The 22,364-nt window shown below is 40.0% G+C and overlaps 1 protein-coding gene across 4 annotated transcripts; it reads left to right on the forward strand.

Moving 5' to 3' along the window:
• Positions 1–866: 866 nt before the first annotated feature.
• herc3 (HECT and RLD domain containing E3 ubiquitin protein ligase 3) lies at positions 867–21,964 on the forward strand. Of its 4 annotated transcripts, none has more exons than XM_079336885.1 (25): positions 867–973; positions 2,450–2,800; positions 4,299–4,458; positions 4,993–5,069; positions 5,745–5,966; positions 6,295–6,386; positions 6,692–6,822; positions 7,357–7,508; positions 7,689–7,762; positions 8,515–8,639; positions 8,777–8,836; positions 9,415–9,526; positions 11,132–11,321; positions 12,309–12,472; positions 12,568–12,681; positions 13,197–13,220; positions 13,327–13,425; positions 13,543–13,713; positions 13,803–13,946; positions 14,871–15,037; positions 16,159–16,225; positions 16,711–16,793; positions 17,555–17,738; positions 19,045–19,147; positions 19,236–21,964. In XM_079336885.1, exons 2-25 carry the CDS (start codon positions 2,578–2,580, stop codon positions 19,442–19,444), a joined length of 3,147 nt encoding a protein of 1,048 aa, XP_079193011.1. In that variant the 5' UTR covers positions 867–973; positions 2,450–2,577; the 3' UTR covers positions 19,445–21,964. The 4 variants fall into 4 exon arrangements, with proteins under 4 accessions (XP_079193011.1, XP_079193014.1, XP_079193013.1 ...); XM_079336886.1 differs by lacking the exon at positions 867–973 and adding an exon at positions 980–1,299; XM_079336888.1 differs by lacking the exons at positions 17,555–17,738; positions 19,045–19,147; positions 19,236–21,964 and adding exons at positions 16,947–17,012; positions 17,117–17,209.
• Positions 21,965–22,364: the final 400 nt, after the last annotated feature.

Raw genomic sequence — 22,364 nt, forward strand, 5'->3', positions numbered from 1 at the left:
TTTTCTTCTGCTATCCTGCTTTGCTGCTGTAACACTTTATATTTCTCCACTCATGAGATGAATAAAGGATGATCTTATCTTATGCAACAGATGCAGAGGCAATGTATCTGTAAAAATAGATACACATTTGCTACTCAATAAAATTGAGCCAACAGATTGAGCACAAATTATTAATGAAATCTAACTTTTTTTAAAGTTGAGTTAATATAACTCAAATCAGTTGCTAACGAGTAACCTATTTAAATTGAGTAGACTCAAATAAAGCACACAAACAAATTAACCGAATTTAAACAACAATATTAAGTAGATGTCGCGGTAAAGAGCTGGCAACAGAGACGACACAAATATTTTATGCATTTGTCTTGATCTGGATAAAAGATGTTAACCAGTGGAGGGATGATAGTGGCAATAAGGATGATACCCCTCTGATTTTTCGAGCGACCTTCGCTAGATATTCTGTGTTTATTATTTTTGTACATTCAAATAACTCCTTTTATTTTTTAGTTTATATTCAATTCTATTATTGCTATACTGAGTGTTTATTGTTATTAGTGTTATTGCATGGCCTGCGGAACAATCCTTACATTTCAATGCACATCTGTATGAGCACGTGAAAAATAAAAATCTTGAATCTTGCTACATGCAGTCTGTTTACAATCTGTCTGTAACAGTCTGCAACAATCGAACTTCTGAGCGTTCAAAAAAACATGGTCTTGAATCGAATCGTTTGAGACACAATTTTGTAACAAATATGGTGCAGTATGATCAGTTACATATTAATGTTTGAAACCGTGGGAAAAATGTGATACAGTCTTAACACTAACACAAACCAGAATTTGTTATGGCACTCTGCGGACCAATCACAGCTCTCCTAGGTCTGACGCCCTGTGACGTGGTCAGCGGAGTCACTTCCTAGCTGGATTTCTAAGCAGAACCGAAACCAAACGCCCAACATCACAATGCAGCTGTCCAGGTATATACTAAATATTTTAATTGTTTTTTGGGCGAACTAGCAATAACTATAACACCGTTTCTGTTTATTTTAACATTGTGGTGTGTGGAAATTTTGTTTTATCGCTATTATTGACAGTCGGCGGTGTTGTAGCTTGCTAAGGTTAATTAGCTAACGTTAGCTAACTGATAACTTTAATGGTTTGTGTGGGTCACGAAGGTATTTAGATATGTAGGATCCGTCAAGAAACTGATATTTTGACAGCTAATGTCAATACATACATTATCTACTCATGCAAACATCTCTACACAACGCAGAGCCAGGCCACTCCTCTTCTCTCTCTATTGGTATGTAACCTTAATACTCAATGTCCTCACAGATCATTCACATCATACAGGTTAAACACGAACACAGCTGCCACCCAGCTTTCTCCATGTGATTCATATTAAGACATTTCTTTTAGTAATTTTTCTCTTCAGTGTTTGGTTGACGTGCCCTTTGTATTTCTATAGTTTATCCTGCATCTGACGTTTATTATAGGTGCACTCAAATATGAATATTACAACAGCATGTTTTTTCCCTCATGATGGCTTTAATGTTCAGTTTTGTTAAAACCACAGAGGCATTGAAGAAGTTGTTATCGTGTATTGTATTATATATTTTACTACTAACGACTAAGGGATTTTTTTTATTTAGAGCACTCCTTCAAATACTAAACATGTTAAGGATAGGATATAACATTATTGATTCCCAATGGGGAAAAGTTAATGTGATTTTTACAGTTTCTCATATTAGTTTAACATCTTCATCGAATTTACTTTAAATGGAGGGCAAACAATGGAAAATACTCTCATTAGAACATAATGGAGTGTTGTTTCTTGTTAAATAACAAACTATGATGATCACTGTGGATGTTGGCTAATTATCTATCAAATGTTTGTTTCCGCTTTAATATGACATTTGTAGAAACAGGATATTTTTAGTGGTTGTGCATTTGACCATATATATATATATATATATGGTTGGTCTTCTTCACACATGGGCAGCCGAGTGCAGGTGGAACAGACAATAATAATTGTCTTCACACAAACGTCGAGGTAGACAGCAAACAACTTCTGATCCAGGCTCTGACTTTCTGACAAGTCGTAGATTTATTTGGTGCCTGGTTCCTCGTTCTTTGACTCATCATCCATGATCTCCATTTCTAAGTATCCCATAGCGATCGGTCAGTAACATGCATGTTTTTACAAGTCAAATGACAGCAAGGCAGGGCTGCTCGGAGCTTCTTAAGCTGGGATTACATCGACACAGTTTATTTAAACACTCTTCCTGTTCCTCTGTCATGCAGCTTACGTCACTCTCACACACAGCCACACCCCTCTCTAAACCCATGCTGACTCTGTACTATTAAAAACACGCATTGTTCACACGTGAAGAATAATTATTGTCCGTTTCTAATGATGAAAGGTGTCTAATAAACCTATTTTTGTTTCCAAGGGTTGGAATTTACATGAAGAGGAGAAAGCGAGGCTGCTCTCAAGCCTAAACACTTTTTGTCTTCCACCATCTGGCATCAAACTCGCTGCCCCTTCAGATTGGTGCTCACCCCTCCTCCCCATGCCAACATGCTGTGTTGGGGGAATGCAAAGGACGGACAGTTGGGTTTTGGCGTGGAAAAGAACCCCACGTTTGAGCCCAGGATTTGTCATGTGTTTAGCGACAGGGGACTAAAGGAGGTGGCTTGTGGAGGGCAACACTCGCTGTTCCTGCTGCATGATGGTAGTGTGTACACATGTGGTTCTAACAGCTGTGGACAGCTGGGCCACGACAAACCAGGGTCTTCTCCAGGTAAACGGCCCTTTCTTTAATCTTTTTCATTATAGTACACCATCCTGCAGCACTCCCGTAAGTAGGTGTGTGTTGAAAAATATGTGAAAATGCTGTTAGAACATGACAAAGAATTATGTGTCTGTCTGTCAGACCACCTCTTCAGACGGGATTGAAATATCATAACCAATGGATTGCTGTGAAATTTTATTATTATTATTATTTTGGTTCTTGTATCTGGACTGTATTGTAGGAAATTCCTGCTGAACCTCTCATTATTCTGAATTTGTTTCTGGCTTGCAGCAAAGATGCCGTCACAAAATAACAACTTGTTGTTTGGGGATATCCCTGCAATTATGCCAGATAGTTGTATAATAAATACAAATCTTCACATCACAACATGATGTTTAATGAAGCAACTGAGATTTTATAAATGATTCAAATTCAAAAAGAGGAAGGAGATCTTCTAAAATAAGCCTGTGTCAGGTTCATACTCCGAGTGGACACTACCAGCAACACATGAGATTAAACTACTGGATGGATTGCCATGAAAGTTCACAGTTTTCAGAAGATGAATTTGATCTACTCAAAGCTCTTACAAAGTTCCCAGTGTCACAATCAGGACTGAATTTAACATGTCTAAAGTGTATGAACATTTATCAGCAGACTTACGACTAAAGCGCCTTCAGCTGTTCTTTGTGTTCAGTGCTGATCAGAGAAAGTTTCCTTCTAACACCAAACTATAAAAGTGTTAAAGATTAATATAACAATCGCAGCATTATTACGATAAACATGTCACCATGCTGATCTTAGTATTTATCACAATGCACCAATGTGCTGAAGCTCAGCTTTATAGAGTTGCTTGCTCAGCTGCAGACTGAGGTTTTAAGCTTTTACTGATTCAGCAGAAAACACATCTGTGTGTTTGAATGAAAACACAGTGACATTGTATTATTATCCTGCTGTTAGATATCATCAGGCCTGTATGATATATATATATATATATATATATATATATATATATATATATATATATATATATAATATGCTGTATACGATGTTGTATTGCACAATGACTTTGTTGTAATGTAAGGCTGGTCGACAAAGCTTCAGCATGCACACATTGTTAAAGTGCCTCCATTTAGCTCACGTTGCACATCTAACCACAAACTGATTTCTTGGACACTTGAGACTCTCAAAGCCAGTGAAGTGATTGCAGACAGCAGTGGGTCTGTGTTGGTATGTGGGCGCAAGTTTGTATGAGATAGTTTGTACAGGCGTGTGGGTGAAACTGGAACAACAATGAATAAATGAAAGACTCTCTGCATCTTAAGCATATATAAAAAAAAGTCTATTATCCGTAACACGTGCAGAGGATTTCCTCGATGAAAACCCTCAAACTACTTTCACTTCATATTATTTTTGGTTTTCATTTTTATCATTAGTTATTTCTCCACCTTTCACAAGCCTGTACATGAGGTGGCTTATTAATATTCTCCTCTCTCCCTCCTCTCTCCAGAACTGGTAGGAGCTCTGGATACTCAGAAGATCACGATGGTGTCGTGTGGTCGGGCCCACTCCATGGCGGTGAACGAGCAGGGCCAAGTGTTTGCATGGGGGGCCAGTGAAGGGGGGCAGCTCGGCCTCGGCACCTCGGAGACGGCTGTCCGAATACCAAGGTGACTGAGCAGAAGCAGGCAGTAAAACAAAAACAAAAAATAAAAAAGATTTTGGAGGTTGTGATATTTTCATTAATGCGGACAAACGTGCATTTCATTTGTTTGGACAATGCATCCAAGGTATCAGTAATGAATCGTTGTGATCTAATTTTTCAATTCATTTGTATTAAATTAATTTGAGAAGTTGTGTGTACGAGGCCCGTGGTGTTTACACTGATTGTGAGTTATTTTATTAAGGCGGATTTTGCAGCTTTTCAACAGGATATACAAATAGAAACTAGAAGACAGTCTCTGAGGCTGAGTTGTGTTTCCTTTGCATCATGAAATGACCCCTCCTGATAACTGATGATAAGAGGAGAACGTGGATGTAGCTGTAGGACAACGTGTGGTTTACCCACACTTTGTACAAGACATGGTGTTTGTTTGTGTTTTCATTTTGAAAGTATTGTGCATTAAGAAACTTCCTCATGAAATATTTATAATGTTAATCATTTCAATGTATGAATCATTGGTTTCTTCCCCCCCCCCCCATAGGTTGGTCAAAAGGCTTTGTGACCATCGGATCTCTCAAGTAATGTGTGGGAATCAGCACTGCATTGCACTTTCTCGAGGTGAGGAAAACACAAACTCCTCTTTGAATACTAATAAGATTTCAACCTCGTCTCCACTTACTGTGTTTCTAAAGTCCAGGTCAGACCGACGGCCGCTGAAAGTTGACATCATTCTGCATCAATCGTCTCGACTGTCAAACTCTGCTTTATGTTCTCTAACCTGTTGTCTGATGATCATTTTCCTCTGTTAATTTTTGTTTGTTACTATGGCAACTGGTTGACTTTTACCATGGCTTGTGTGTGAAAAACTTGAGCCATCACTCAACCAAAACATACTGTGCGGGCTGCACTTTTTTTTTTTTCTTTGGCACCCTGCCTTTCATTAGCCATCAATTAGCCTCGATGCAAAGTCTTTGTATTTTAATTCCAGACAAAACTGTGAACTGTAGTGATTATATCCCTTTGTTGATGTCCTGTATTTGTATTTGTTATTAAGTCATTCGTCATATTTCAGAGTGACAGATGAGAAAGATGCTCCATATTTGGTCTGCATGTTTTCTCAGTGTATAAGAGTTTATATTTAAGACAGTTTATGGATATAGATACAGTACCAAATTACGTCACATAGATTCAGATTCAACGACAACGAATTTACCTCACGTGGTTACCCCTGAGAGGATTATTGGTATAAACTCACATTTAACCCTTTTTGTGTCTGTGTGCTTTTCCTCCTAGATGGCCAGTTATTCACGTGGGGCCAGAACACCAACGGTCAGCTCGGTTTGGGGAAAGAAGAGTCCAGCAAGCTGTTCCCTCATCCCCTCAAGTCTCTGGCTGGAATTCCTTTGGCACAGATAACGGCCGGGGGAGACCACAGCTTTGCTCTCTCCTTGTCTGGAGCAGTTTTTGGATGGGGCAAGAACAAAGCTGGACAACTGGGTCTCAATGATAAACAAGGTAATAACCAAACCGGATTAAAAAAAAAAGCAGCCATTGCAATAATATGGCGCTTCCTGCAATAGAGGTCTTTCTTTTAAAGATGCGCCAAATGTTCTTAAAGTTAAAAACTTTATTTTAAATAAAGAACAAGTTGGATAATTGATTAATACTACGCCATTTGTACCCATTTTAACACCGAAGAAAGACTCTTTCTCATGTTAAAATGTTTTCTTATCGGCTACATTTGTCTTTTAGATTTGTATCTTCTCCTTATTTTTAAGTCCATCAGGACAGCAGCAGTGAAAAGCAGCGTGACTTACTCGCTCGTTTTTCTTCCTGTCCTCAGATCGTGCCGTCCCGTGTCACATCAAGTTCTTGAGATCTCAAAAAGTGGTTCATATTAGCTGTGGGGATGAACACACAGCAGCACTCACAAAGGTAAGGATAGAGACAAACCTAGTGTCCTTGCTTTGCAGAGCTTCATAATCTGAGATTATAATCCAGGCCAACAAATGTTTAAATGTCCACTTTGGCTGTAATTGCCTCTCAGTTTTGGGAGTGCTGTTAGTGTGCTGCTTCTTGCTCCATGTTACATCTCAATATATCAGCCTTCATTCATTCATCAGTCAAAATCTAAATTGTATGATGTAATTCATTATTGTCTGCTGGAGAAAACAATTATTTTTGTTTGACTAACTGCAGTACAAAGCCTAAACAAACAACAATCTCTCTCTCTCTGGCAGGATGGCGGCTTGTTTACATTTGGTGATGGCTCGTGGGGTCAGCTGGGTCATGGCTCCACTAATAATGAACTTTTGCCCAGACGAGTGCTGGAGCTCATGGGCACTGAGGTTTCCCAGATCACCTGTGGCAGGTACGCTTTTCACAGAGCTGCACAATGTGATGGTGTGAATCATGTGGAGTCTGAGAACGTTGTTCGTTAACTTTATGGCATTTTTTTAAGGTTGAAGTCCCCAGAGTGGTGGTCTTGCATTGCATGAACTTCAGCTGCACTTATCGGGTTTTATCAACCTCATTGACCACATTTAACGGATTTAACAGTTAACGGAAGGGAGAATGAAATACTATCAGAAAGAGTGAAAAAGCACACGTGATAGAAACAGTTTGAATAGTTTAATTTCATATTTGATACATATTCATGTCATTTAGTTTAGCAGTGATATTTTCATATGAGGAGGGAAATATAAAGGATATAAACTTACAAAAAGCTTTACTGTAAACTTTTTCTGTCACAGCATGACAACCACACAAGCCAAGGAGCACAAATGAAAATCAAATTGAATGGTCATTTCTTTGGGTTAAAATGAGGCTCTATAGGAGACACAGATACATGCTGCTTCAGTTTCCCTGTGTCCTCAAAGTGTGAATTATTATTTTTTGTTGGCAGGCACCACACGTTGGCGTTTGTGCCTTCCTCTGGTGTGGTGTATGCGTTCGGATGTAACAGCCATGGGCAGTTAGGCACAGGAATACTGGGTGATGCCAGGAGCCCATTTCCTGTCAAGGCCAGTTTCCTGACTGGAAATGTCCATAGAACAGGTGAGCAGCGGAGGACTGGGTCCTAAATGACAAACATGTCAATTAATAAAACTGTGTACGATTGTTTGGCGTAAGTGTTCGATATGCCTGAATGTTACATATGATGATTTCCTCAGCTGGGGTTAAGAAAGTGGATCCTGAATATTTACTTATGCTGTTTCTATTTCCTTCGTTTATTAGAATCCAAACATTATACAGTGACCAAAATCATCTGTGGGGGAGACCATAGCTTCTTATTGTACTCCACTAACCAGGTGTGTGATTTCATTTATAAATCCTCCCTTCAAAGCATGTTGACTTCATGTCTATTAACCAGTTCTTCTCTTTGTCCGTTTTATTGCCATCTCTCCCCCAGAAAGCAAAGCACCCTTACATACAGTATCATATATTTTAAATTGTTTGATTGAAAGTTGGAAACATGATGAATGTGTCATGAAAAGTTTTTTTTTTTTTTTTGCTGAAGTGAAACTGGCATCACCACTAAACCCATAATTCAAGTTAACCCTGCCATAATGGAAACAAAACAAGCTAATAAATAATGAGAAGATTTCCATTTTTCAAACGCAAACTGGCACACCCAAATCATTTAACTTGTTTATAGTAAAGAAACAACAACAACCTGGAGCTAAAAATGTTAAACCCAGAAACATTTTTATTGAAGCTTTCTGTCGTGTCAGTTCCAGGATTTGCCCACATGGTGGCGTTCATGTCTTTAATGATTTGACTTGTGTTTCTAAACGCTGTAAATGGAGCACTTGTTTGCTGCAGATATCCCGCAAATTGTCAGGAATGCGTCCCGATAAAGAAATAACCAGCATTCGGCCTCTGCGTTGAAAGCCCTCAGGAGTGGTTCATTTGTTTGATCTTCATGAAGGAGAGAGTTGGTGCAGCAGAGCGAGGCCTAAATGTCTTCATGATGAGCGGTGACACTCTCCTGGGATGATCCAGTACAGACAATCTTTGAACATTTCTGCTGTTATCTCTCTGTTTGTCTTCCTTTCTGCAGAGTTTTGTCGCCACGGAAGACTTCAGAGTGATCAATGTCAGTAAAAGTCTCTCCCCGATCACTTCGGAAAGATTAAACTCCTGGAGGTTGAAGCTGATGTACAGCCCAGATTCTAGTGTCACAAAGTAAGAAGGCTATTTTGTCAAATGTTCTGTGTTAGTTATCTTTTAACACATCGATTACATAAAACACATCATATTTGAGCCTTTTTCCCCTCTGCTTTCTTTGCTCTGATATTTTTCTTTCATGTTTCTTTTCCCAGTGACATCATCATTCAACTCTCATCTACTGCTTGTTGGAACGCCAGCTTCTTGGACCAAAGGTGCATAAACACAAAGTCTGTACGTTTGTCTGTATGTTTTAGTAACAGACAGTGTCGAGCTATTAGCACTTAACTTTCATGTAAACCTCTTTCATTTAGAGCTCGCCGCTCGCAGAATGATGTGAGTCACTGCTAAACCTCACAGAGTATTATTTGCATGGTTGGTTATAGTTTGGCAAACAGTGTGCACAACATCAGATCTGATATATCAGTGTTATGACTAAATATACCGGCTGTTAGAAGAATGTGACGGGTGACTCTTGAACAAGGTGCCGACCTTCATCTGCTGGGTTTTGTTGGCTTTGCGGTTGTGTTCAGGCTCCCTGGCTGCAGATCTGCTCCGTGATTGACTGGAATACTTTCAGGCTGAGTGTGTTCCCCTCACTAGTGTTATCCTTGCTCATGCTGGGGTTTTATTTAGACTGTTTTGTTTGATCCAAAGTACTGTGTGTCTTCTTTTTTTTTAATCAAGGCTTTACTGTCCCTGAATCTGACCTCTAAACTATTTATGTCCTGTTAGTGATCACTGAGACATCAAAGATGGTCCAAACACATGTGTGTTGCTTTGTTTCTCTCAGTGATGATACACACTTCAAAACCAACCCAAAGATCCCAGGCATCGATCTCAACTCTGTCAGAATGCTTTTTGAGACGCTCAGCAAACCTGCTTTCTCTGGACTCCTGGAGCAGGTATTGACTTGTGGTTGATTGATGTTTGTAAGTGCACAAGATAATATCCTTTCAATGTAATTTAATAACAACCCAAGGCAGGATTACATTTAGTCGTGCTAGTTTAAAATGCCTCCCATTGTTGCCTCTTTTTCCTTACTGAAATGACCACACTGCTGTTTTCTCTTCTTTACACGACAGGAGTCCTGTTTCATTTAGTCAGGTCCCAGAGGCTTTTTCAAGCTGCACCTATCACTTACCTTTATCTTGAATGGGTCAAGTTTATCCCCCGACTCTGTATTCTTCAGTTCTGTTGAGCTGTTTAAGCTTCTTTCACGTTATTATTTCAGTTTTATAGCCCTATCTGTTCTGTTTGAGTTCACTCTCACTCTTGTTTACAAACACACTCATCTATCCACAGTATGGTGCCTCTCCAGTGTATGTGATGGACTAAGTTAGCAGTTACCTGGTTTATATAGTGGACCATCAGCAGCTTAAAAGATCAATAGTTCCTTCAGCAATTAATTGATTGGCTCATGTTGACTGGAAGAAAAGAAAAAAGAACCAAAAGGAGAGTGAACATCTCACCAGGATGTTCAGGACAAGGAGACGAAAAAAATGTCTCCCTGCTGCCATTCCCTTTTTAATCAACTTATTGTGTTGCTTTTTATTTATATCTATCGTTTTTATTGTCCATTGGACTTTTACTTTTTGGCGTCTTCTTTATGTTGGATTTGAATTGTTTGTCAGATGTGTTTACTGCTGACTGATAGACAAGCAGCACAGGGATAATAAAGACCACCTTGAACCTCATCGTCTTTAGGTGGCCATCAACACAACTCTAAATGAATTGTATTGGTGTAATATGTAGTCTAGGCATATATAGTGTCACTAACACACAGTGGAAACATCAAATAAGTGGCCACAGAAAAATGTCTGACACAATTTTTTAGAAAATAAGGAAGTCTCCAAAAATAAAGGAGGCATCTCTCCACCACTTACGACCAGCAGGCAGAGAGATGAATTACAACTTTCTCCACTTCTACGCCTGGTACTGTAGCTCAGATCTAAACAGTTGCCAAACACAAGGTTACCTGGATATCAAACAGTAAAATGTGTTTTTGATTTGATCATGTGAGCCAAAATGTCCCAAATGTTTGGTCTTTTTTTCATCAGAAAGAAGTTAAAGGACAAATGTCGGGGTTTGGATTATCTAGCGTGTCTAAGAAAAACAACATATGTGAATATGGGACTTGTTTTGAAAGAACATTTAGTTCTGCAGCAGATCCTGAGTCATATACTCTCTAACATTAGCTCAGCAGTGTTTGGTTTTGATTTCATGCCTTTTAAAGCAACATGAATTCAAATCTGTTTGAAAAACAAGGCCAAACTCCAAACCACTAAAAGCCTCTCCCAACATTCAGTTAGCCACACGTCTTCCTCACTGCTCTTTTATTTTGAAGTGGAATAGTAATTCATAAGTTGCTCTGCTTTATTTGCTTTGACTTTCTCCTTTCAAACAGATCACAGTAAATTACACTAAATGGGTTTCTTACTATGTTATTAAAATCACAAATATAAACTTTCTGTCGTCCTTCTTCTTCTCGTGTCCATCCGGCTTTTTAGGCCAGCAAGAGTTTTGAGAGTCTTCTAATCCCTCAGCTACCACGCTCCCCTCCTGATGTCGAGGCCATGAGGATCTACCTCATCTTGTCTGAGTACCCGGCACTGCTGGACTCCAAGAACTACATCCGCCTCACTATCCCCCTGGCAATGGCCATCCTCCGGCTCGATGCCAACCCCAGCAAAGTATTAGGTATCGTACCTGCATGCACACACCTTCTTTCTTCTCCTTTCTAGCTGATTACCTTTATATAACCCGAAACATCTGTTTACATCTAGAAGTGGATTTTTTTTATTATGGTAGTTGGTGGCAAACTGGAACCTCAGCTTACAAGATTCCTCTCGACCCTTCCTTCAGGCAGAAGTGCAAAAATAGCATCAACATTAACTATAAGTACAAATGCTCCCATTAAGCAGCATGTTCCACTGCAGATCATTACATAATAATCCACTTAACTCTATATATAGTTGGTATGGTAACCGTGGAGCTTTAAATACTGTATTTTAGAACAATTCAACCTGAACTGAACAAAAGGTTCCTCGTGCCCCGAGTCCACCTCGCGTTTTTTTCCCACAAAGAAAAGAGCTGGCTGTGCGCTCGGGGGGGTTTGCATAAAGAGTTTGTGTGCTGAGAAGAAAAGCGCTGCACGTTCATCCTGTCTCTATGACAACGTTTTATATGACTTTTTACTGAATGTTTTGTTTTCTAAATTGTTTTTTTATTTTCTGATCAAAAACAGAGAAAAGAGAGAGAGAAAAGAGGATGTGGGTGCAAAACATGAGTAGTCAGCAAAACTCAGGGGAATATCAAACATTTGGAAAAGAGTGCTGGCGACGTCAACGGAGCCTTTTTTTAAAAGGTTTAAAGATTTTCAACCTGAGCGCGTTCTCACAAAAAGGGCGAAGCACTTAGAAAAAAAGATTTCACTTCTTTCCAGGCGGCCACTCTCTGCTGTGAACGCTCTCTCCTCATTGGAAACCATTGAAAAAAGACGTTTGTCCTCAGAAAAAAATATGCTAGTTGGTGGACACAGCCAAACAAAATCCTTTTTTTGAAAGAAAAAAAAAATCAAAGCACACGTTTGCATTCGATTACTTGTAGAAGTAAACGTTCAGGTACAGTGAGGTGTTCGCTCTAAAGAATTACCGGTAATTGGATGCGTCTCTTTTGTTGCTACAGATAACTGGTGGTGTTTTGTGGACGGCAGCGTGTTCACCAGAATGGTCGACATGTACAAGAGCATCGTGGTGTTTATGCTGACTGGAGGAAAGACTCTGCTCGTACCCGTGTTCTACGAGAACTACTTTGTTGCCACGCTAAGGCTGCTGGAGAAACTCCATAAGGTATCAACACAGATCAGCTAATGCTACAACTCATCACTTCAACTGTCTGCTCAGTGCACTCATTGGTATTTATGTGTTTGTTTCCATATCAACAGGTCAACTTAAAGGCCCACCATGTGGAGTACAACCGCTTTTATATCCCTGACATCACCAGCCTGGTGGACATCCAGGAAGACTACCTCAAATGGTTTCTGAGTAAAGCTGACATTGTGAGTTCTGACTCACTCACAACCTTAAAGGGATACTTCACCCATTTGCATGAAGCTGTGTATCATTAGAAACATGGTAGTAGTGTTGAATGGTCGTGAATCCAGCCCTCATTTTGCCCTGAGACGAGAAAAATGTATTTTTCTTTGCCTGGAAGTTTTCTTCATGTGATGCAATATGACACTTTTTGCATCGCATGAAGAAAACTTTCAAACAAAGAAAAATACATTTTTCTCATCTCAGGGCGAAATGAGGGCTGGATACATGACCATTCAACACTACTACCATGTTTCTAATGATACACAGCTTCATGTAAATGGGTGAAGTATCCCTTTAATCTATGTCATTCACACTGCATGGACAGTGCAAAGTTGTATCCACAACTGCTTGTGTGTGTGTGTGTTACTGTTACATACAGGCTCCTTCAATAAAGCTGCTGGTTCACATTTTTGATTGTATCTTAGGTCTGTTATAAACTCGCTTCAACGACTTTCTTTCTTTCTCTCTTGTTTTCTAGAAAGTTGGATCATCCCCTTCACAGGTACTTAATTTAAAGTTTGATCTTAAACATCAGTAATATAACAAACTATACAAAGGGCCCTTAAGAAACACAAGTGGAGTAAGAATATTTCCTCATTTCCTTTCAGAGTGACTTTCCCTCCTTGAACCTATGTGCCTACCCGTTCATACTGAATGCTCAAGCCAAGACAACCATGCTGCAAACAGACGCTGAACTGCAAATGCAGGTAGCTGGTGTGAATGATAAAACGATTGGCTGAAGAGTTTATAATTGTGTTTGCTTTGGTTGTTCTGTTCCATCATCTATCTATCTTTTGAATGTGTTTATATTTCCCGTCTTGAAGATGGCAGTAAGCGGTGCAAACCTGCACAATGTCTTCATGCTGCTCACGCTGGAACCCCACCTCGCAAGGAACCCGTACTTGGTGCTTCATGTGCGCAGGAACCATTTAGTTAGTGACACATTACGTGAGCTCACCATGTACTCCGATGTGGATCTCAAGAAACCGCTCAAGGTTTGTGAATGACAACCAATAATCTGAAAGTGGGATAAAAGAACAATCTTCTTCCTCTTCCACAAACCTTGACCTCTCCCTTCCCTCAGGTGATCTTCGATGGCGAGGAAGCCGTCGACGCAGGCGGAGTAACTAAAGAGTTCTTCCTGCTGCTGTTAAAGGAGCTAATGGATCCTGTTTATGGGATGTTCACGCATTACAATGAGTCCAACCTGCTCTGGTTCTCAGACAAAGTAAGTCACTCTGTACAGCACAACTGTACTCAGGTGTCCAGGATGTAAGGAGAATTCAAAAAGGAATTTAAATCTTTATTTCAATCATTTACTTAATGCTGCTCAATTAAAACAAAGGGACAGTTATTTATTTGATCAAGCTTTTTTAAAAATGAACAATAGTATGATTTTACAAGTAGGTAAAAGGTGTTTTATATTATATATCACACTTTATATTCATCTCCAGTCTCGGTGCTTTGGCTGTATTTTGACCCACAGCTGTGTGTTCTAGGACGCTGCTTTGTTTCTGTAATCACACAAAGCGAGGTGTCCATGGCAACATTGAGGTTTACAAAACATAGAGACCATGTCCCTGAATCTCAAGAACAGTGACCCTCTACCGGAACAAAGTCAGTGTGAATAAGGTTTTAATACATGAACCTTTATAACTCTCCTATGATGTTGGGATGGGGCCATGGACACAACTTCGCCCTGGACCCTTACATACACACATATATAACACCTGTACTGCGTGTGGTTCTTCACTGAAAACAAACTACATGATGGAACGTTCACTTCCTGTTGGACATTATGGTCCCCACACAATCTGGAAAGGTTAAACAGCCGACAAAATGTGGACCTCCCTTCCACCATGACTCACTCTTTCAAAGTTATTGTTCCTCCTTTCCTTTTATACACAAAAGAGTTTGTAGTCGGCACGGACAAACAGCTGATTGCAGTTTCAATCAATCTCTCTCTCTCTCTCTCTCTCTCTCTCTCTCTCTCTCTCTCTCTCTCTCTCTCACACGTTAATTGCAAGAAGGCTTAGAACCTTTCAGTCCAATATTTTGGGCCCTTGGCACTTGCCAGCTCATGTGGCGATCGGCCTGTTGGTTTATCAACGTCAAACCGTCCGATCATTTCTTTTCTCGTGTGTGTTTTCAGTGTTTTGTGGAGCAGAACTGGTTCCACTTAATCGGGATCATCTGCGGCCTGGCCATCTATAACTCCACAGTGGTGGACCTGCACTTCCCCCTGGCTCTCTACAAGAAGCTGCTCGACGTGTCGACAACGCTGGAGGACTTCACCGAGCTCTCGCCCACCGAGGCCAGGTAGCACGTCCTCTGAGCTTTTAGGAAGTAATATGATAATACAACGTATTTAGATTAGGCAGTAACTTTGTTTTATTGTTATGAGACTTTTTTTTTTTTTGAGTTGAGTTAAAAACAGTTTAACCACAAATGTAAATAATGTAAAACTCTAAAGCGTTGCAAAAACACACAAAGAAGAATTGGAGAGTTAGTGGTGAGGTCATAGCAGTGTCATGGCTTACATAACCTCTGTGTTTATTTTTGTGTTAGTAGAAGTCAAATTGTCTGCCGCTGGGGAATCCTGCTGCCCTGATTTAGAGTAGAAGAGTCAGCACTTCCTCTGCGCTCCTCCTCGTTGTTTTCAATTGACCATTGATTTTAAGATTAGTACGCTGAAAGCTGCCACTGAGGCTGATCTGTGCTTGGTGTTTATTTAAGAGAGAACAGAACCACATAGGACCTGGAGTCAACGTACATTTAACGTCAGTTTAACATTTTGACTTTGATCAGCACCGTGACTATTCAAGAAGGACAAATCTGGTCATGCTGTTGTGTTAAAAGTATTCGTTTCACTGAGACGACAGTCGTTTGGATTGTCTCTTAGTATTTTAAAAACAGCAAATGACCTTAAACTGTAAACTGATTGTACATGATCTACTTTTTTATTTCTACGTCCTCTTTCTGTGCTCCCCGTGTTTTGATGGGGTTTAAGAAAATCTGACACTCCCTCTGAGTCATTTCCCGTGCGTACAAATATGTTTCCGACTTACTGACAGCTTTGGGTGTTCCCTACTATATTGGTCTGATCCACGCAGCTGTCAGGCACAGCTGATCTCTGCTTTTCAATTTAAAAGTCAGACAGGGACAGATGAAGTGCTGTGATGAGCGGCGTTAACTATAAAGTGTCTGAAGAGGCCGGCTGTACAGAGCTAGGATCACACTGATATTTCTGAAATGACACATCTATAAGGTGGTATAACATGCATGAGGCAGCTGTTTTGAAATGTACGTCCTGTCTTCACTCTGTGGCATGTTTACTGAATGATGAGGATTTGGGCCTGCATTAAGATGATGACTGTGTTTTCCCTTTGCTGGCTTGTTCATGAAATGTTAACGTTGGTCCGTCTGTTACATTTCATCAGGAGTCTACAACAACTTCTAGACTATGAAGGAGGCGACGTGGAGGAGGTGTTCCTTCTTAACTTTGCTGTAAGTGCAGCTGTTTCATCCGTTACTCACCTTGATCTCAAGTACAGAAAATAAGGTCCGCGTGTTCACAGAGTCGCTTCTGGTTGACATGAAAGTTGCACGATGTAAATTTGGAAGCGAGAACTGAAAAACAATTCGATGCAATATTTTCACAACTGAATGCACAAAAAAAGAAAAAATGGGTCATTGAAAAACAGTTTGGAGCTAAAAAGCTCAGTTTCACTGTTGCAGCCCATCACCATGTTATCTTCAAACAGTGTGACAGGGACTGCACTTTCCTCTGCAGGACACTTTGTCTATAGAGTTATGAACATATAACACAGAATTTCTCCAACTTTAACATTTCTCCACCCAAACTCCATAGTGCACCTTTAAGAAACAAATCGAATCTGTCGTCATATGACTGGAAACTGTTGAATTGGTTTGACCCTGGCAGTGTGAGAAACTCCAGCTAAAACGCAGACTTGTGCACACTTTGTGTTCAGATCACCAGGGAGAACTACGGGATGACCGAAGTCAAGGAGCTGGTACCAGGAGGAGAGAGCATCAGTGTGGACAGAAACAACAGGTGAGACTGTGCAGCTGATCAAGATTAGATCTGAAATTCATCAACTCTCCGTCTCTAAATGACCTTGTTTTAGGGTTTTAAAGCTTTCACTGTGTTCTCTTTGAAAGGTCAACAGACAACTCTGCGCTTTTCTAATTTATTTATTTTTTCCAGCTCTGAGATTATCATGTGCACACACAGCTGGCCGCTCATTTTCCATTATTCCAAGTGAAGGTCAAGGTAATTTTGGAAACACATAAAACAAAAAGGAAAAAAAAGATTCCGGTATGTTCTGCGTCACTCAGTGTGCGTTTTTCTGGCATTGACGGACCCTGTTTCTTCAGCTTGTCCTTGAGCAGGCAACATTGTTTACAGTGATAGTAGGAGAGACAGTGGAGGGTGTCAGCACGCCTGGCTGCTTGATTCTGAGCAGATGGCAAGGTCTGCAAAAATCCCCTCAACACACTCACTGATTGAAATGGTGTTTTTATAAAATAGCCACCATCACCTGTTATGGCTTTAGCATTGAAACTATTGAAAATGTTTTTACCGTTCTAATCTACCTGAGCAGGTTCTGAAGAGAGGCGTCACTGAGTTGTAAACAAACTCAGGTCAGGCTGGATGTTTGTTGGAGAACAAAAAACCACACACACACAATGGAGAAGGAAGAGAGTGTTTACAGTCTCACCTTCATGTCTGAACTGATTATTTCCCCGTAAAGTGGCGTGTGAGCTGCTTTAGAGAACAAATCAGCGAAGGTTTCCTCCACCTGTGTGTTTCAGGAAGGAGTTTGTCGAGGCCTACCTGCGCTACGTGTTCACAGACTCGGTGAGCGAGCAGTACTCGGCCTTCTCCTCCGGCTTCCTGAAAGTGTGCGGGGGGGAAATCCTGTCGCTGTTCCAGCCGTCTGAGCTGATGGCCATGGTGGTCGGCAACAACAACTACAACTGGGAGGAGCTGGAGAAGGTCAGTGTGGAGATCCAAAACAATCTGTGCGTGTGGTGTTTAGTAAAAACAGAGAACACAACACTTCTGAGTTACTGCAAACTGGACCTCAGACACATTTACTGTCCTGCGTGGCAACATGATAACGTATCTCCTCTTCATGAGCACGGCTCTTATTTTGAGGAGTGCTTAGATTTTTTTTTTTGAGATTTACTAGAATGACTCAAAGCCGAAATCCTCTAATCCCTGTTGATACAATTTTTGCAAATTGACTTTTATCAAGTTACTTTGAGCACACAGGGAAGCTAACGATGAAATAAATAAAACACATGACGGCTTTCTTTATGCTTAGTTTCTCTGGGAAGATTTTTTTTTCTGCAGCTGCAGGTTTTTGTTTGTCGTCTCTGTTGTGTAAGAAGTCAGGGGGGAGTCAGTTTGGACAGAACCTCGGAAAACTGACCACCAAAAACCTCCGAAAATATCCCGTGTCAAACATGAGTGTGCCAACATTTGGTATAAATCGTTCCGCTGATATAGAACTATTAGTCTGTCTGAAAATCCCTCGACTATGAGGAACGTCCATCCTCCCCAGTTTTTTTTTTTTTTTCACCTGCTCCACTTATCAGAAAATGTGCGCTCAAACAAGCCGTTAGGAGATTTTCCGTTTTCATGACATCACAAAGGGCAGTAGCCCCTCCCCCAGGTGGGTGACACTCCTGGAGCTAGGTGTGTCTTCTGTCCTCTGAGTCTGCCTTCTCACTGTAAACAGTAGGGCATAGAGCGAGAAACACAAAGACCACCCAACCCCTTCAAGGGAGGGGCGTGGTCAAACACAGTTCATATGTGACCTTTAAAGCCGATAGATAGGCAGGTATGTAGGTAAGTAGGTGATTCTGTGTGGAGTTTGTACTTTCAGATTACTCCAGGTTTGGTTTGAAGTGTGAATGTTGGCTGAGTTGGTGTCTAAAAGGAAAAAATAAGATCCTAAAATAAATTTCAATTAATACAATCATTTTTAACCACAAGGTCAATTTGAATCTGTTGTCCCTGGTTTTCACATATTCATCCGCTGGTATCAGCGCACATGTGCAGATGTTCCTGTTGTGCAGATTACATCCTGTAATTCGGATAAGAGTTGGGGCTTTTGTGTAAGGCTAAAGCTGTCGCAGAAATCAAAGCCGATTTGTGAAATATGTTTTTATTTGTCGTGTAGAATGTGGAGAAAAATGAAAGAAGCATCGAAGGTGTGTGTAAGTGTTGAAGGCTGTTAAAGAGTGATGATCAAACTGTGTAAAACGTTTCATCATGATGTCTTTTCTTTTCGCAGAACGCCGTTTACAAAGGAGAATACACAGCCACTCATCCAACAGTCCGATTTTTTTGGGAGGTTTTCCACGAGTTCCCTCTAGAAAAGAAGAAGCAGTTCTTATGTAAGCATTGAATTACCGTGTGTCAGTTCTGACTCTCAGACGTCTCATAAACACTTCAGTAAAGATCTCTGTTTTTGCATGCTTGCAGTGTTCCTGACCGGCAGTGACCGTATCCCAATCCACGGCATGGAGAGCCTGCGCATCGTCATCCAGTCCACCACAGCCGAGGAGCACTACCTTCCAGTGGCCCACACCTGCTACAACCTGCTTGACATGCCCCGCTATCAGACCAAAGAGATTCTGCGTCGCCGCCTCACCCAGGCCGTCGAGCAGTACGAGGGCTTCAGCCTGGTCTGAGGAGGAGGAGGAGGAGGAGGAGGAGGAGGAGGAGGGGGGGGAAGCTGCAGCGGTTTTAATGCACTTTAACAGCAATACAGCACCATGTCAGTGTGAACAGAGGGAAACGGGGGGAAGGTTACAGGATTGTTAAGCATCTTGATTCTGAAAGGTCTATTATTGAAAATGATGTTTTTTTTTTTTTTTATTGTATTGGGCTAAATTTCACAACCTCTACAGATCTTTAAAAGTCTTATGTTTGAATGTTTTTTTTTTTTTTTTAATGTTATTTACTGTTTTACAAATGACGACCTGGGATCATAATTAATGTTGGGACTTAAATCAGAAGGCTGAGCAACTCGGGGTCTTTGCTTACTTTTCTTCTTTTTTGGTTGTTTTTTTTTAGACAGCTGTGTATTTTATATTCAACTCCTTAAATTCTATTTTTCACTGTTAAAGGATTTTGTCGTTTCCTCTGGACACTATATAATTTTTTGTTACTGTTAATTTATCAAATAGAGTGGTTATATTTTGACAAATAATAATGTGTATATGTTTGTAAATAGCACTTTGAATATAACCTTGAAGAGCGTTTGTCCTGCTGATCCTTTTAAATCTGGACACCAGCATGTCCTCCGCCCAAGTGAAAGGACAATGGAGGAGCTCAGAGGCGTGCAGGATAAAATGTGGTGATTATTATTTGGAATCCCTATTTCCTTTTCTGTCGTGGATAACACAGAAGCTGACTTTGTCTTGAATCTGCATTCAACAGTGTTGCCTTCTACAGCATAACCTACATGAAGAGCTGACTTTCACAGTTGAAGTGGTTGTTGTTTGTGTGCATGTTTTTCAATGAAAGCAAAAAAAAATGATGTGACTCCTTGAAATGTTATCATTCTGGGACGGCGTGTTACCTTGATTAGCTCTCTTGCAGAGAGTTAGCTAGATGACAAAATTAACCCCAATTTTACGTGTGTTAGTTAAATATAATAAGCATCCAACTGGCTTAGCTTTATGACTGAAAGGTGGTGAAAACAGCTTGGTGAGGTGTCAACTGGGGAAAGCATCAACTACCAGCACTACAAAATATACCAGAAACCAGACAGACAGGGGCGTGTCCAGATTTTTTTGACCGGGGTGGCCCACACGGAGAACTGGCTTTTACAGGGGAGGCATGACGTTTGTGGGCACACATGCAAATTAATTTCTTTTTCTCCCCACTAATGATACGTGCGTAAAAGTAACACAATTTGGCAACATATACATCTGCTTAGCTGGATTCTTTAAACAAAGATGTATGTGCAAAGTCATGATTTAAAGTTCATGCAAACTCTTCTGACCTATCTCCCTGAAACGACCAGATTGTTTTAGCTTAAGTCCTCTGATAAGCCAAATTGCCAATCATAGATTTGGCTTTTGGGGTTGCACTCCGGACCCTCTGGACATGTTCCTGCACACAGGGTTGTTTTTATTTTAGGGTATAAAAACATTTATTTTATTATTTTTAGCTACATTAGATACTTACTTTAGTCCTTTTTTTTAAGTGTCCTCCACTCTTCCACTATGAATGTAAAGATAATGTAATTATGATGGATACGCAGGAACCTGAGCCACATAATTATTTTGTTATTGGATTAACCTTTCCCTTCTTTTGCTCAGTACAGATATTAAATGTAGAATGTTTATAGTTGAGCTTCTGATTTAATAGTTGACAGATTGTTCGAAAGGTCAAACTAGCTGTTTTCAGTCTTTTAGCCAAGCTAAGCTAACCGGCTGATGGTTCGAGCTTCATATTTAGCCAGTAAAGAGCGCTAACTAACAAACGTGTCCCAAGTTGTCTTTTGAAGCTGAATATATTGCATCATCATTTATATGAATAAAAGTGTAATTAGATTTTCCCAATCTGCAGATATATAAATCTGGATATTTGTGGCAGTACGATATGTGTATACCACACAGTGTGGGCAGATGACCTGTTCATAACTACAGATATATCCACTGTTAATTATATCACTTGTTCCAAAACGTGTTTAAATTCAAGTTATTTATTCCTACAGTGAAACCCTCTAATTCAGAATGATGTTTAATTAGGTTGTGCATCTGCGTGAAAAGTGTGAAATGGTCTTGCATATATTTATATTTTTGTATATTTCATACATACCAGATATATCAGACAGTAAACATGTTGTAACTAGCAGGTCACACTGACACAAACATTTAGCAATAACCTGACACAGCCCAGTATTGTAGTGACTCTGGATGAATCTTCTAAGGTCTGAAACACTGGACTCTTCTGAGATGTTTCTTAGGATCGTTCACCCTCTTGCTTAGCTCTATACTGCATGTACACAGGTTTGACATGTTTGATGAAAACGGATTTTCCTGCAGAATTTAGTCCTATGCAAAGGTTAGTGCAGCCCTTGACTTTTTTTGCACCTTTAAATGTGCTTCAGAAAATGTGGTTTTCGCATATTTGTCTGAAATATACACAGATCTCTCTGTTCCAACTTTTCAAATAAAACAATACATTGTGAAACAGTTTTCCATTGTGTGTGGATGGATGATTCATCTGTGAATTGTGTTACTTCATTTCTTTTAAATCAAACTTTTAGCTTGAAATATATTTCACATCAGTTAGTGTGGAGGACTGAAATGCTAAAAACGGTAAAAATTTATATTGAAAGTTCATTGTTGCCCTTGGAAACGACAGATGGCAAATTATGGTCTCATTTAATTCACGTCATGATGTTCTTTAGATGAAGTTTCTGAGTTGTAAACGTTTGAGATGGACAGATAATTCTTTTTCCAAAAATGTATATATAAGTATAAGAAAGTCAACACATTTAAAACCCCTGTGTGACTACCTAGCATTTTATATAATAAAATATATTGTTTCTACTGCTCATATATACCTACAAGAATTTTAGTTACATTAAAAAAA

Source organism: Symphodus melops, assembly GCF_947650265.1.
Source record: "Symphodus melops genome assembly, chromosome: 2".
NCBI classification, from domain to species: domain Eukaryota; kingdom Metazoa; phylum Chordata; class Actinopteri; order Labriformes; family Labridae; genus Symphodus; species Symphodus melops.